The sequence below is a fragment of the Serinus canaria genome, chromosome 1, assembly GCF_022539315.1.
Source record: "Serinus canaria isolate serCan28SL12 chromosome 1, serCan2020, whole genome shotgun sequence".
In the NCBI taxonomy this organism is placed as follows: domain Eukaryota; kingdom Metazoa; phylum Chordata; class Aves; order Passeriformes; family Fringillidae; genus Serinus; species Serinus canaria.
This window is the reverse complement of record NC_066313.1, coordinates 9597453-9612947: the sequence shown is the minus strand read 5'-3', so window position 1 is coordinate 9612947 and position 15495 is coordinate 9597453. Positions and strand designations below refer to the sequence as shown.

General features: G+C 42.8%; 1 protein-coding gene across 4 annotated transcripts in view; it reads left to right on the top strand.

Moving 5' to 3' along the window:
* Nucleotides 1–13482: 13482 nt before the first annotated feature.
* ROBO2 (roundabout guidance receptor 2) overlaps nt 13483–15495 on the top strand; it is a 434212-nt gene continuing 432199 nt past the window's right edge. For 3 of the 4 annotated variants that reach the window (XM_050975048.1, XM_050975035.1, XM_030234187.2), the window contains exon 1: nt 13483–14453. In XM_050975048.1, coding sequence (XP_050831005.1) covers nt 14399–14453 — 55 coding nt within the window. In that variant the 5' untranslated portion in view covers nt 13483–14398. The remainder of the gene's footprint in view (nt 14454–15495) is intronic. The other variant, XM_030234186.2, reaches the window with a different exon arrangement.

The following is a 15495-nucleotide window of genomic DNA, read 5'->3' as shown; positions in this document are numbered from 1 at the left end:
CTATCCTAGCCAAGAGTTATTGCGCTTGCTTATCTCGAGGTAGTTGCTTCTTGTAGAAAACAAGATGAATCATATCTGATGATGCATTGGAGTTTGTATCTGTTAAAAGTAAATGCTTGACTTCTTTTAGGACCTAACAGTGCCAAGTGCAGGGTGCTACACCTGGGTTAGAGCAACCCTTGACACCAATCCAGGCTGGGGATGAGCAGATCCAGAGCAGCCCTGGGAGAAGGACCTGGGGGTGCTGGTGGGTGAGAGGCTGGACATGCCCCGGCCATTGGGAGCCCAGAGCCCCCCGAGTGCTGGGCTCATCCAGAGCCCCGTGGGCAGCAGGGCAGGGAGGGGATTCTGCCCCTCTGCCCCCTCTGCTGAGACCCCACCTGCAGGGCTGCATCCAGCTCTGGGCTCCCAGCACAGCAAGGACAGGGACCTGCTGGAGCCAGGCCAGAGGAGGCACCAAGGTGATCAGAGGGATGGAGCAGCTCTGCTGGGAAGAAAGGCTGAGAGAACTGGGCTTGTTCTGACTGGAATAGAAAAGGCTTTAGGGAGACTTCATGGCAGCCTTTACAGCACCTGAAGGGAGCCTTCAAGAGAGCTGGAGAGGGACTTTGTGCAAGAGCCTGGAGTGACAGGACAAGGGGGAATGGCTTCAATGTGAACAAAGAAAGCTTTAGATTGGACATTAGGCAGAAATTCTTCCCTGTGAGGGTGGTGAGGCCCTGGCACAGGTTGCCCAGAGAAGCTGTGCCTGCCCCATCCCCGCTCAAGGCCAGGCTGGACTGGGCTCTGAGCAACCTAGTGGAAGGTGTCCCTGCCTATGGCAGGGGGGGTGGAATTAAATGATCTTTAAAGTCCTTTTCAACCCAAGCCATTCTATGACTCTGCGCTTACCAAATTACATAGACAATTTTTTGAGTTAGCACTTTTCATCTTGAGCAGACCAGGAAGAAAAATAAAACTGATCCACCAGATAGCTGTCTATTTTCAAGAGTAAAATTGGAAACTTTACTTTTAGTATGTGAATCTCCCCACTAAAATCTTACTTGGTTTTGATTATTCTCTTAAAATACTTATCTTTTCTGGAAACTAAAAAGGAAGGAGTTAAATGGAAGCTGAAAGGATCTTATATGAAAACAAGAGATGACTCTATTGCAGTGGAATTAATCAAACAGAGATAAGACAGACGTATCTAATTTCAGATAGAAAGAATATCTTATCACAATGGTTTCAGTGACCTCACTTTTTAACTTTAAGAGGAAATGCCTCCAGTATGCAACCTTACACTGAGGAAAAAGAGCCAAAATAAGTAGAAAGAACAGTATTATTGAGATTGCCAATGGATTTTTTTTAACAGAATCTTTTTTTATTTTACAGCCCCTGTGTCTTATAAAATCAAATCCAAATCACCAATTAGATGAATTTTAGACTGTTTTTATTGGGAAAAAAAGTTCAATGAGCCTAAATGAATCTGGTGTGGCTACGAGTCTCGGTTCAGAAACCTGATCATAGGAGAAATGGCAGCAACATCCCCAAATCACACACAGGAGTACAAACACAAAATTGTGGATGCTTGCATGAATAAAAATGGCACCACTAGACTTTTAAGATGCAATAGTAAAGGAATCAAGTTTGACAAGAATAGAAAAATAGTAGGATGTTTTATCTTGAAGTTCCTTAGTAGTCTCAGCAAACCCTATGGCCAAACCTCCCAAGCAGTAGAGTCATTCAGCTGAACTCTTCTCACTGGATCTCAACAAAGAAAGGGAGGAAGAGACAGAGAAGACCAACTCAATTCTAGGAACAAGAACATGTTGTCATGGCACTCAGATTTAATGTGGAAGTGAGATTTAGCTACTATTCATGTTACAGTTTTGGCTTCTATATAATTAGGGAAAAAATGGTGAAGGTACTGATCCACAAATAGACTCTTTGAACTGATTTTATAATGATGCTTCCTGAGAAGACAGGAGAAAAAACAGAATGGTTTTATCAGCTGCTGTTGCAACATAGGAGTAGAGATCTAATATTGTGATAAAATATTTTCTAAAATCCGTATTATTTTCTTGCCTTATTGAAAATATGAAAGAACAATATATGGCCAATAGTTGAATTTCTCTACACATATTTTGTGGATTTTTTTTTTTAATGGGGTGACACTGAAGCAGGTTCAGTCCTTCCTGACTTCTTCATAGACTATATGAGATTCTTTTTCTCTGAAAGTAGCAAAAGTAGCATTAGGAGCAATTTCTTTCCTCAGATGACTGCTAAATTACCTTTGTGTTCCTACTTTTGTCCTGGAATTGCCTTTCTGCTCCTGCTCATGTCAGTTTTTATACATTACATTTTTATTCCCTGTCTCTTGGCCTTTTGTCTTTGCTTTCTTCACCAGTAATCACAAAACACAACTTCTGACCCACCCTAGCAACGCTGTTCGAGGAATCCTGTGTTAATTCCTATTTAATAATAGGTATCTTACTACTCAAAAGATTTGTACTTGCACTTTTCTTTTGATCTTAAAGAAGAGTACTTAGCAATCCAAACTCCCTTTAAAAAGTCTTTGATTTATTTTCTAGATCTCCAGATCAAGGATGATCTTGATGAGGGGAAGTTTCTATACATGGACAGAATAAAGATGTTTAGATAGGTACTCGTTAAGAACCTTCAAAAGAAACTAACAGCTAGAAACTGAACTCACACTGACTTGCAGCACTAATGAGGCTTCCACACAATTCCTTACGCCACTGTGAGGCACCTCTATATGATTTTGATAGGCTTGGCCTCAGAGAAACATTTTTTCTGCAAAATGGTTTTGCTCTTAACATCGAATAAAATTTGGTAGGTATTTTTAATGCATTAAAATTATATAGACCAAATGGGACTTAGTATACAGTGGTATCAATCTGACCACCTATAGCTGCAGTAGAAGATTCTTTAATATTGACAGGCAGATGATGAATGGATATAAAAAAAAAAAAAAAAAAAGTGGGTAACTACTACACCAAAACTGTTGCTGTCACTACTCTTTTGCTTAAATAGTTCAGAATGTAAGAGACCACCAAAACAAAGTTGAGATGCTGAACACACAGTAATGCCTCTCAAAGAAAAGAAGTACAGTTATAGTCCTAATGAAAAAAACTTTCCTTTAAACATTTGGAATTAAAAATAGAAAATTTCCTACTGTCAGTGCCTGAAGGGCATATGACAGCAATCCTACTGTTCAGCTTAATGAGCCTGTCTGTCTAGAATATTAAGCACTTTGATTTAAGCATCTTAAATATGATGTATATCTAAAACGTTAATGGTAAGCAAGACTTTTGAAACTGCAATAAGGGATACATTTTCTATATAAAAGAACTATCATCCACTATTTGCCTAGATTATGAAAGGTGGTTATTAATTATTGCAGTTTTGATTTCTAGGGACTTAAAGAATTCAAATCCAAAATTTTCAATGTATTTTAAGATGTTTCAAGACACACATATAAGATGCCAGGGGTTCTTCACATTTACTTGCTATCACTCAGCACTCATTTCATTTTTTTGCTCATTTTGACACTCTTTTAAGGATATTTTCCTCAATTGTTTGGTCCACCACTGTGATTTCACTTGGCAGTATTTGAATTAAGTCACTGCCTACAAACCCAGGATTCAGTGCCTCAGATGCTGTAGCCTTCTCGTGGCACTCTTGTATCCATAATGTTATTTCTGGTGGAAGAGACATCTCAGTGTGTATCAGACACCAGCTCCTTTATTTTTCTTGTGTTGGTGTTATGAAAGGCTTATATCAGTTTTCTACATATTCCTTGTCCAAGATATGACTTCAGCAAATGGAAAGTTTTCTGCAAATATGCTGATCACTGATGTGTTCCGGCCTCCACAAAATTTTAGAATTAGAATCCTTTAGATTTTCATGTTAAGTAGTTTAAGGGTAGACACTGCAAATTGTTGATGGCTAAGATTTAAGCTCCTCCCTGACTCAGAAGACATTGTACATTTCATTTGGGCAATGTGGATTTATGTTCATTTGTAAATTAATAGATCCATACTTCTACCAGAGCATATGTGGAATCACTGACAAACTTCCAGGCCATGTGTTAAGGAAATTAGAATTACAGAATCATAGAATGGTTTGGGTTGGAAGGGACACCTTCGACTAAACCAAGCTGCTCAGATCCCCATCCAACCTATCCTTGATCAGGGGTGGGGAATCTACAACTTCTCTGGAAAACCTGTTCCAGTGCTTCACCACTTTCACAGTAAAGAATTTGCTTCCTAATATCTAACCTAAACCTGTCCTCTTTCTGCTTGAAGCCATTCCCCCTTGTCTATCAGTACAGCTTCTGATAAAAGGGAAAAATGGATTTATGGAGGGAAAAAAGAAAAAAAGTGGTACTCAGATTTCTAAGCCAGTACTGCTTGTGATGACATAACCAGCTCTATCCTATGCCTGCAGAAGCACTAAAGAACAGTGGTGGCCAACAGTAAAAGAACAGTGGATTTTAAGCCAATTTTCTTTGAAATAGAGGTCACTTGAAAGGTTTTCTACAATTCCCAGAGTAAAAATTTCTCAGGTGGTCTGCTGCATTATTTAAATTATTTGATATCAGCTGTGCTACTTCTTCCAAAGGATATTGAAAAAGACTTAAAGTGGTTTTTGTTATATAAGAATTCAAGCCCTGTAAGCACTTGTGGAAGTTTTTGAAGTAAATTCTGGGCAAATTTAGATGAGATTATCTCCTTCCTTCTATTCTTCAGGCTGGATTGTTGGGGTTTTTTTTAATAGCAAAATAATAAATTCTGCACATTTCTTCATTATTTGATGCCACCTACATATCTATAAGCTTTATTACAAAATTCTAATTTAATATGTAGTGGTATTTACCCTTTTTAGTTAAAAATAATCTTGTAGCTTCCCTTATTGTCTCATATGCTTTAAATCTGACATTTCAATAGATATGCCACTTACAGATTAAAGAGCATTTTGTTTTCTTGAGTTTTGTTTTGTTTTTTTTTTTTCCCTTGGGAAATTATAAAGAGTAAATTTTTTTCATAACTTTTTGCCAGAATCATGGAAGACACGTTTCTTTTAGAAAATCTTTTGGCTGGTAATGGGGCAGTGGGATTTAATTACTATTTATATTACAGAAGTCCACAGAGACACAGTCCTGGTAACAGGATCTCATTGTGGTAGATGCTGTTGAAACCCAATTCTTTCCTCATTCTCGAGATAAGAACCTTCTGGGCCATGGCAATGCAAAATGCCCTATTCTTCTCTAGGTTGTCCTAAAGTGCTGAGCTATTGCTGATTGTCTGGGTAAGATAAGCTTACAATGTGTTTCTCTTGTCTACAAGGAGCTGACTGTAAAATAATTTAAGTGGGAATCAAGTAATAACTTTTGGTCACCATCACGGGCAAGGTTTGAACTGGTGCCTGAGATTGAAATGTGCTAAATTCCACCATCAGCCCAGCACTGCAAGCTGTACAATGAATAGAAAAAAAAAAAAAAGAAAAAAAAAAAAAAAAAAACCAACTATTTTTTGTTGTGTGGGTAATGTGCTTTAAATGTGAGAGAGTCTTCCTAGCTGGGGCAGCAAGCAGCTCTGAGGTAATTGCTATTTTGTGTTTCAGTTCAGAGACAGACGTTCAAATGAATCGTTGGCTTCTGCTTCTGTGCTCTGAGCTGGCCCCTTTGCATGTTCAGTTTTATTGGTTTTAAAGGGGCTGTGTACTGGCACAGCTGCTTCCAGTATAATGGGATAACAGCATAGAGGAAAACATTCCCACGTATTTTTCCTGGTAAAAGTTTGGTGATTTTATATACAATTTAAGCAATCAAATCCTATAATGGCTTTAGCTGCAGTATAAACAAAATATGATAGCTCCTCTAGTGAGTCTACAAGATACTTGATGTTTACATTTGTCTGTATTCAACATTTTGATTAAATGCACACATTTTAAGGAGAAGTCTTACTCTGAGGTCTCAAGTTTTTTCTTGTTTTATGTTTCTTTTCCATTTACTTTTGAAATTTACATGAGTCTTGACCACTCTTCTAGTCTGCCATGCATGGGAAAATTATTAGCCCAAATTCTGCTGCAGGAACCCTCTATGTTTCAGCTGTCTTTAATAGGATCACACTTCTAAAAAATAAGTCATATACTCATATAAAAATTTAGATAGAAAACTAAATTATATCAACAGTGAAAAATCATACAACTGAAACATCAATTCTAATTTAAAAGCATTTCTTGAGACAATGTAAAATGTAATTCTATTGCTGAAGTGAGGCAAAGCTGTTGTGGGACAAAACTAATATAAAAGTCTGACAAATATTGTTAATAATCCACTGATATGTATAACTGATGAGAACAGTGTTGACAGCACCATATTGAAAAAAAAGAATCATAACCTGCTGGGAACATTACAAATCCACTGATAGACACAAGCACAACCCTCTAATGTTGTTAGGGGTGCCACCACAATGATGGGCCAGATTCTTGGGAGCTGACGTCTTCATAAATCAGAAGCTCTCTGGTACCACAACTGGTCCTGGCTTTGACTAATATATGATTACAGTTGAGGACTGTAATAAAGCAGAAATTATGCTAAGCCTAACCTATCTGTGCCACTTTGGAGGCCAGAGGTAACAAAGGGAACACACTAAGCCTGTCTTCTACAGAACAATCACTATGAAATTCAGCTAAATTCAAAGGCCATTTAAGATTGAGCAACAATACTGGACGTGTCTATTAGAATTTCCAAGTCAATTGACTTTTTAATGACATAATAAATCTTGTTTCCTACCTTATTAAATTAAACACTGCCTATTATAAGAATATTTGCCCATCTACAAACGGGTATCCACATAATGGACATTTACACACGGATCTACTTGTATGAATTTTGGCCCTGTTAACATATCATATAGTAAAATCACAGAATTTTTAAGGTTGGAAAAGACCTCTAAGATATCAAGCCCAACTGTTAACTTATGTACATATTATAGTTACATAATTCCATTTTAAAAGCTGTAATTAAAGTGTAAATATTGTTGGCTAATCTAGTTGGCTGTCAATAAGCACTTGTTATGGAAAGTGTGACATATGTCACTTGATAAGAGAGCATAACATGCTATTTCTAATATAATTATGTAGGAATATGGAGCTCAGTTTAAGACTCATTTGTGTATCATTGTGTACAGTTAGAAATGTGTTGAAGTATAACCTGATTTTCTGATACTTGGAAGTCAGGGTGCAGTGGCTACACTTGATTTCTCGTGAATCCATCTGATTGCACTATGAAAAAATAAATTTTTCTAATGAGAATTTCTCTTTTGCATCTCTCCTGTAGATAGGGTAAGATTTTATCACCTTCCAGTTATTAATTATAAATGCTCATTCTTTTTTGGAATTACACAATGACCACCTTATATCCCTGGAAAGCCAAACTGTCTTTAGAAATTACGTTTACCTTGACACTTAAGGAATGGTTTTGGTTTTTTGTGTCAATTAGGGCAGAGTGAATTTTTGTTATTTTTTAACTAAGATATGTCCAGATAGAGGTCACACTATTGAAATAATAAACTAAAATACTTGGAGTCTTATTTTATTTCTAGTTGATAGAATGTGTCTTTGATGTTCTTATTTACACAGATCATAATTGGTGCCTTCATCTTATTAAGTAATTCACTTTTACTTTATTAGACAAAGAAATGCATAACTTACACAGAATTCTGGATATAAGAGAGGGAATAGAAATTCCTGATGCAGCAGACAGGCAAACTGACAGCTCTTACAAACAGGAGATGTTTTAAGACAGACCAATATGAAAATATTAGTGTTTTAGAGAAAGTTCCTGACATGGGAAAGGCCCAGCCAGATGTAGTCATGGGAAGGACTGGAAGGGATGCAGTGACCTGCTGCAAATAATGAATTAATGCTGCAGTCTACTGTGGAGACAGCCATAAGCCTGATGTGCAACTTACTGCACTTGGCAGAAAGGCTATTAATGCTACATACTGCAGTTCCTAAGGAAAGTGCTTCCAATCAAAAGAGAGCAAGGAAAGCACTTCTACTCCTGTAATGTTCACTGTTCAGTCTGAGTAGGAATCTCTCAGCAAAGGCTCCTGTTATTTCTACAGGCTTACATTTGAGGAAAATCAAGCAATTCTTCTACTTATAGTTTGTATGTGCAGTTTTTTGTTACTTCTGTAATGGAAGTGAGTGCTACTGAACACTTGAGTACATAACTCTCTGCTAAGAAACATTGGTGTTTGGTGTAAAACAAAGTACATCTGCATGATTGGAGCTTTGTCAGTATTGCCAGCCACAGAATCATGGAACCATGGAAAAATCTGGGTTAGAAGAGACCCCTGGAGATCCTCTAGTCCAACTCAAAGCAGGTTCACCTTCAATGTCTAGGACATTGTCCAGTTAAACTCTGAGTATCTCCAAGGACAGCAACTCCACAGCCCCCTCAGACACCTGCTTGTAAATCCTGTTTCCTGTCACCAACTAGAAACTTCCCACATTGCAGCTAAGTATTTGTGCTTATTACCTACTCTGAATCTCACTCTAAAATTATCAAATTGCACTTATTTTAGGTGAGGCTGTTTTAATGATTATCAAGAAACTGCACCATCTTTCTATTCCCATTTTTTCACATTTAATGAGCTGTGGATGTAAACCCTAAATTGAGCATAAGATGTATATGAAAAACTTGCAACAATTTAATTTGCCAAATATTTATCTTACCAATGCTGTAGATCATTCTTATATATGTGGTAAGCACTGTAGGTGTACTAGTAACTAAAAATAGTGCAGACATACTAACTCAGTCTAGCAAAGTAAGGATATTGCAAAATAGGGTTCTTACTGTTGCTTGATTGGTGTTTCCAGAGAAAAACTCTGAAGTTAGATGCCACAACTCAGGAATTTTTTAATGTTGTAGCAGAAGGTGACACACTGTGCTGCAAGAGACACCTGTGAGACAGAGGAAAAAAGCAAATGCTTCTGGTACATTTTTTTTTTTTTTTTTTTTTAATGCACAAGGGTGGTTATAGAAAAGCAGATTAGTCAGAGTTATCAGAGTTATGGTATCCAAGGACAGCAGGAAAACTGTTCTTCAGGGGGATTTGTGAGATACATCTAGCCACAGAACCTACACAGTTTCTTCCAACATGTCTTCTTTTCCAGCTCCTGATTTACCTCACATGACCAATCTTCCTGTGGAAGACCTTATTGATTGTAGCAGGAATAATAATCATGCTTCAGCATTTATAAGGATTAAAATCTATAAATTCTGTTCTCTCATCATGTATTCACTAGTCAGATGGCATCAGAAGCCAGTGACCTGGAACAGAAAAGCAGAGAGGAAGACAAAAGTCTGTTCTCTGGGAAGGTCCATGCTCACTGTGTCATTTTTCTTCCTTTCTCTTTTTGTGTTTCTGGTGCTGCCTAACATTACATGCTCTGAATTAGTTTCTGGATCTGCCTTTTGCCCTATTTCAGAATCTAGAAGGACCAGGCTCTTAACTTAGTTGCCTACATTTAAATTAGGCGTCATGTGTATGTTTTTTGATATTTAAGACCTCTATTCACTTTCAGTAATTGCCTGGGTGAATAGCTCTGTCATCTACAAGAAATTCTGTATGACCCACCTCAACTTAATCCTTTCTTCTTTGAGATAATAACAAGAGGGTTTTAATGGCAACCAGAAAATAGAGTATTTTATATGCACATATAACACCAGAAATGGTAATTTTGGTTTAGAAGAAAAATTCAGTGAATGGTTGAAAATAGAGGGCTATGCTTAGAACACTGGTTCTTTAAGCACTGGATCCAATCTTTCATACACTAAATATATATTTTAATGCAGATGTATAGGTCTAGGAATCAATGTTATGAAATATCAGACTGGGAAAGCAATGAATTTTACTTGTAACACTGACAAATCCGATCTCACTGCTGCTTTACCAAATTAGTCCTGCTTGATTTGATGACTGGCCGAGTATGAATTAGTGCAGTCTTACTGTGCCATTTCCCTGTTCTAAAGTCCCCTCTCAACAACACCCTTTGAACTGAAGCTTTATGTGCACTGCTCCTGACAAGTCTTTTCCTCATCCTGCCCTCACAAGTATTTAATCAGGTGGCATATTGCTCGTGGCCAAACAAATAGTTGGCACATTCAGTTCCCCTGTACAGACTTTGCTATTCAAGCAGAGAACATCTGTCCTGTTGGCCGTGCTTGCTGGAGGTTGTTGAAAGACCAGAGAGACAAGCATATGTTTTTTTATTCCAGTATCTGGACCACATCTCAGAATGGAAGGACACACTGTTCCTAGCAAACCTTGCTCACAGGCCAGTGACTCTGACCTGTGACTTGCCCTGTGCTTGTAAACCATAACACCTTTGTGCCTCTGCTGTACTGATCCTGCACATCTTTGGATGACCTTTTATTTTGTTTGGGGGAACTGCTAAATCTTCTCAAAGGAAAAAAAAAAATCAGTGATACACACATGAGCAAAATCTGTGCATGAAAATGCTTGGTTGAATTTGGCTGAAACTTTTCAAAGTTTTGCAAAGTGTTTAATAGTTGAAAAGGGGTGTTCTCTGGAAGTGAATGAATAAAATAGGAGCTAAAATGGATAATCCACTAATTTCACTGGCAGTGTTTGTATAGGTCATTAGACTCTTCTATGGCTACCTCTGTACCTAAGGGTTTTGAAGACTCTATATATCTACAAAGTGTTCTTGCCTACATCAGCTATTATTAAATTTATCTTAAGTTTATTTGAGAAGCAGGAAAAGAACTGTACACTGTTAAGCTATTTACAATGTAAAACCTTGCTTTGAACAAGTCAGCATTTTCACTAACGCCATTGCATTTCAAATGTCCACTAAAAAGGGAAATATTCTTTAATATTTCACGTATTTTATACAGACTGGCATTGGGTAGGTATGGTCCTTTTGTTTTGCCAATTCACAAACACAACCACAAACAACAAATTTTTGATCACTTTGGCCTAATTACAGCTTATAGCTTTCTTCATGAGGTAATCTTCAGGTGTAGTAACATATGACCAGCATAGGAGGGAGTGGATTCCGCCCCTCTCCTCTGCTTTGCTGAGACCCCACCTGCAGGGCTGCATCCATCTCTGGGCTCCCAGCACAGCAAGGACAGGGACCTGCTGGAGCCAGGCCAGAGGAGGCACCAAGGTGATCAGAGGGATGAAGCAGGCAGATTAAAGGCTGAGAGAACTGGGATTGTTCAACCTGGAAAAGAGAAGGCTCTGGGGAGACCTAATTGGGACCTCCCAGTACCTGAAGGGAGCCCACAGGAAAGATGGAGAGGGACTTTTGACAAGAGGATGGAGTGACAGGACAAGGGCTTCAAACTGAGAGAGAGTAGGTTTATATTAGACATTAGGGAAAAATGCTTTATTGTGAGGGTGGTGAGGCCCTGGCACTGTTGCCCAGAGAAATTGTGGATGCTCCATCCCTGAAAGTGTTCAAGGCCAGGCTGGATGAGCTCTGAGCAACCTGGTCTAGTGGAAGGTGTTCCTGCCCATGGCAGGGGGTTCAGAACTAGATGACCTTTAAAGTCCCTTCCAACCCAAACCATTCTGTGATTCTGTGGTATTTATCTGCAGGGCGTATTGTGAGTATAAGGGGACACCATTCCTGATTTGCATCAAGAGGCTTTGGAATTGTTATCTGGCTTGGTATGAAGTAGCTGTAATCGTTTCAGACACTTAAAAGAACCCTGACACTGCAACGTTTGGGAACCGTAAAATAGCTGTCACTGACTGCACGCAAGAATTAAGGAAGAATTAACTTGCGGTCCATTTATGGGAGTATGTGTGGGCAGTGCACATTATGCACAGATACGGCTCGGATCCTTTACGTGAAGAAATTATTAAATGAATAAATCTCTAGCATATTCAAAATAAAGGTGGGGGGAGAAAAAGAAGAAAAAGGAAGGGAAGCAAGGCCAGATGAAACCTTCGGGACCCCAAAGCCGCGGCGACAAAAGGCAGCGGCGGGCGCGGGGGCGGCCGCTGCCCGCAGCCCGACAGTAGGGGGCGCTCGGGCTTCACCGTGAGCCGCTGCCGCCGGCCGCGGCGGGCGGGACAGCGGGGCCGCCCCGGCTCTGTGTGTGTGACCGCCGAGCGGGGCGGGTGACCCCTGAGCGGGGCATCTGTGTCCTACCGCGGCGTGTGTGCGACCCCTTAGAGGGGTTTGTGTGTCCCCTTAACGGGGCTCGTGGCACCACTGAACGGGGTGTCTGTGACCCCTGGCCACACGTGTGTGCGACCCCTTACCAGGGTGTCTGTTACTCCTTAACGGGGTGCCTGTGTCCCTTTAATGGGGAGTCTGCGACCATTCATTTGGTGTTTATGTGCCTCTACATACACGGTGTCTGTGTCCCCTCAGAGTATCTGTGACCCCTCACTGGATGTCTGTGCCCCAGCGGGGCGTCTGTGTCCCCTCAGGGCTGTGCGCGACCCGTCAGGGATGTCTGTGACCCCCGGGGTGTGTGTGACCCCTTTAGGGGTGTCTGTGCCCCCATCACGGGCTGGCTGTGACCCCTCACAGGGTGTGTGCTCCATCACGGGGCGCCTCAGCTCCCATCGCGGGGTGTCAGTGCTCCCCCTCACTGGGTATCTTTGTCTCTCTCACGGGCTGTCTCAGCCTCCTCACGGGATATCTGTTGCCCCCTCTCGGGGTCTGCCCCGCTCCGGCACCAGGAGCCGCTTACAACCCACTTTCCTCCGCCTGGCTCCTTCCCCCGTGTCCCTCCCTCTCTCTGCTGCGGTGCTTCGGGGTTTGTTCCGAGCGTCTGTGGGAGAGGGGCTGTTCTCCCGGCTCCTGGGGGGCGAGGCGGCTCGTTCTCCCGTCTCCGTCACTGCCGCCTCCGGGGACCTCGAAACTTTCCCTCTGGCGGGAGCTGCGCTGCATCCGAGGGGCCCAAGGGAGGCTGGAGGCTCCTGGGTTTCGGCAGAGCCCGCCGGCTCTGTGGGACACGTGCGACCTTTTGTTTTGAGTTTTATTTTATTTGCCACATTCCCTTCCTTTTCCACAGAGCGGGCCAGCAGAGAAATCCCTGGGGAATATCCTTTCAAGGGTCTCACTCCCGAGCGCCTGCGTGAGCGCGCGAGAGGGAAAATGAATAATTAGAGAACAGTTCCATGAAAATCACTTACCGAAAAATTAGCTGCCCATTAAAGAGGAAGCGGTGAGAAGCAATCATGTAAATCCTACCTACACCCAACTGTAGAGGGGAGGCAGCGATCCTGATTCCCAGCCCTGCGGCTGCCTGCTGGCATCGCCGTCCCCATCTCCCCAGCCCGGGAGGAGAGAGAGAGGGACGCGTGGGTGTGGAGCGCAGTGGTTTAGTCCACACCCCGCAGCCTCCCTTCCCCAGGCAGCCTCGGGAGCCGCGCTCATTCTCCTCCCTCTCCCTGCCAGCCGGTGTGTCCGCGGCGGCGGGAGGCGGAGGCGGCGGGAGAGGAGGAGAGAGAGGAGCGGAGCGAAGAGAGGAGCGGCGGACTCCGGGGCCGCCCGGGAGAGCCGCGGCGGCGGGAGAGCCCCGAACTCCGCGCAGCCCCCGCCACCGCTCGGCAGCAGCCGCGGCACCGCGCCGGGGTCCTGCCCTCCTACAGTTCCCGCTCCTCTGCCAGTGAAGAGGGAGGTGCAGGGGACACGGCTTTAATTTTTTTTTTTTCATTATCTTTTTTTCTTTTGAGGGGATGCTGAGAAAGCAAGCCTTTCCCCTCCCGTGTAGCACATTGCCTGGGCGTTCCTATTATGGAAGTTAAGTGAGAAACTCTGCAGCTTGAACTGATTTGGGGAGAGAAAGGGAGAGAGAAAGGGGGTAGGGGGAGGGCGAGAGCGAGAGGAAGGCAAAATAGCCGAACCAAACCAATGGTTTTCCTGCAAAGTGCCGGGAAGTTTGTGGAGCACTTTCTAGGAATCAGGTCCTTTCTCAGAGTCTCTCCTTGTCTTCCGAAGAAAGAGCTTGCTTTTGGATTGCCATGGATCCTAAAGAGAGTCTTAGACACACTTGAATAATTCCCCTGCTTGGGCTGGATTGGTGGGAATTTAGGAAGGAGCGTGTGTGCAAAGCAGAAGCCTTCGGAGCTCACTCGCTGCTTCTCTAATCTGTATGGATCTAAAAGTGTCACATTCAAGACCTTTGCATCTCCAGCTTTTGAATTGAAGATTTCCCTTTCCACTTTAAGTAGCTGCTAGGAAACTGAAAACTTTTGAACCTACCTCTTACTGGCTTTGGATACTTTTTTTTCCTTTTTTTCTCTTTTTTTTCCCCTTTTTTTCTCTTTTTTTAAATCTCTGTGGAATTGGTCTCGCAAGCGATCGGGATTGTTTTTAATATGTCAAAATGGGTCTGCTGACGCCACTCCTGCTCTTCGGATTTGCGTTTTTACAAGTCTATGGTAAGTTCGCTTATTTTAGATATTTCTGTGCAGAAATCCCCTTCATCTGAATTTGATTTGTGACAGCACATGGATGGCATTATAAGCTTTAACGTTACAGAACCCTAAGTTTGTTTCTGGTATAAAAATGGTATTTGGGGAGGGAGGGATCGGAAGAGGGAGAATATATGTTTCCAATAAGCAGCCCTTCCCGTCTCCTAACTTAATGGAAAAGCAGCTTATGAATGGAATAATGTCAGCTTGAGGTGGCGAGCAAAGAGTAAAAAACTACCGTGATAAATCTTTTATTTGAGGGTAGGGAGCGGGAAGGGGAAAGGAAAAGCAGAGCGCTGTTGTAGCTGGTATTACTTTGCCGCCTTCTATTGTTAAACTTTCCACGCGTAGAGCCAGCTGATGAAATAAATAGGTTAGCCCTGCCTGGGCTCCAGGTGAGGCGGACTGGCGGATTTCCAGAGTCCCTCACCGCCTCGCTCGGCGCTGGCGAGCGGCGGGAAGGGAGGGAAGGAGGAGGGCGGGGAGCGCGGGGCGGCGGCGGCGGCGCGGCCCCGACCACCCCGCTCCGCCTCCGCCCCTCTCCGCCGAGCCGGGCAGGTGGGGCGGCTGCGTCCCCCCTGCAGCTCCGTCCTCACGCCGAGCTCCCCGGAGGGAGGGTTTGCATGGAGCTTAGCGACGTCTGGGGAAAGGGTGGGTTTCCTCATGAACGCCGGCCCCTCCCCCTGCCCTTTGGGTGTGCTCGGCAATGTTTCTTGTGGTTTCGAGTTTAAGTGCTGGATGGGGAGCTGTAAATTACCATCTCGGGGAAGTACGGTTTAGCAGGGCGAGAACTTCAGTGTAAGGGCAAATTGCCTTTCAGAGTAGGGGTGGGCGCTGTGCTGCTGCGCAGGCCGTGGATGCACCAGAGCAGCTCAAGCCCACGACTAGGAGCGAGCATCCCGCCCTACAGAGGGTGTGCTGGTCCCCAATGCTCGACAGCCCGGCTAGCATTGGGTATTAGAGGCGCTAAACAGCCCTTTACCTCTGAGGTGAATGCAGTGTCTGGGAC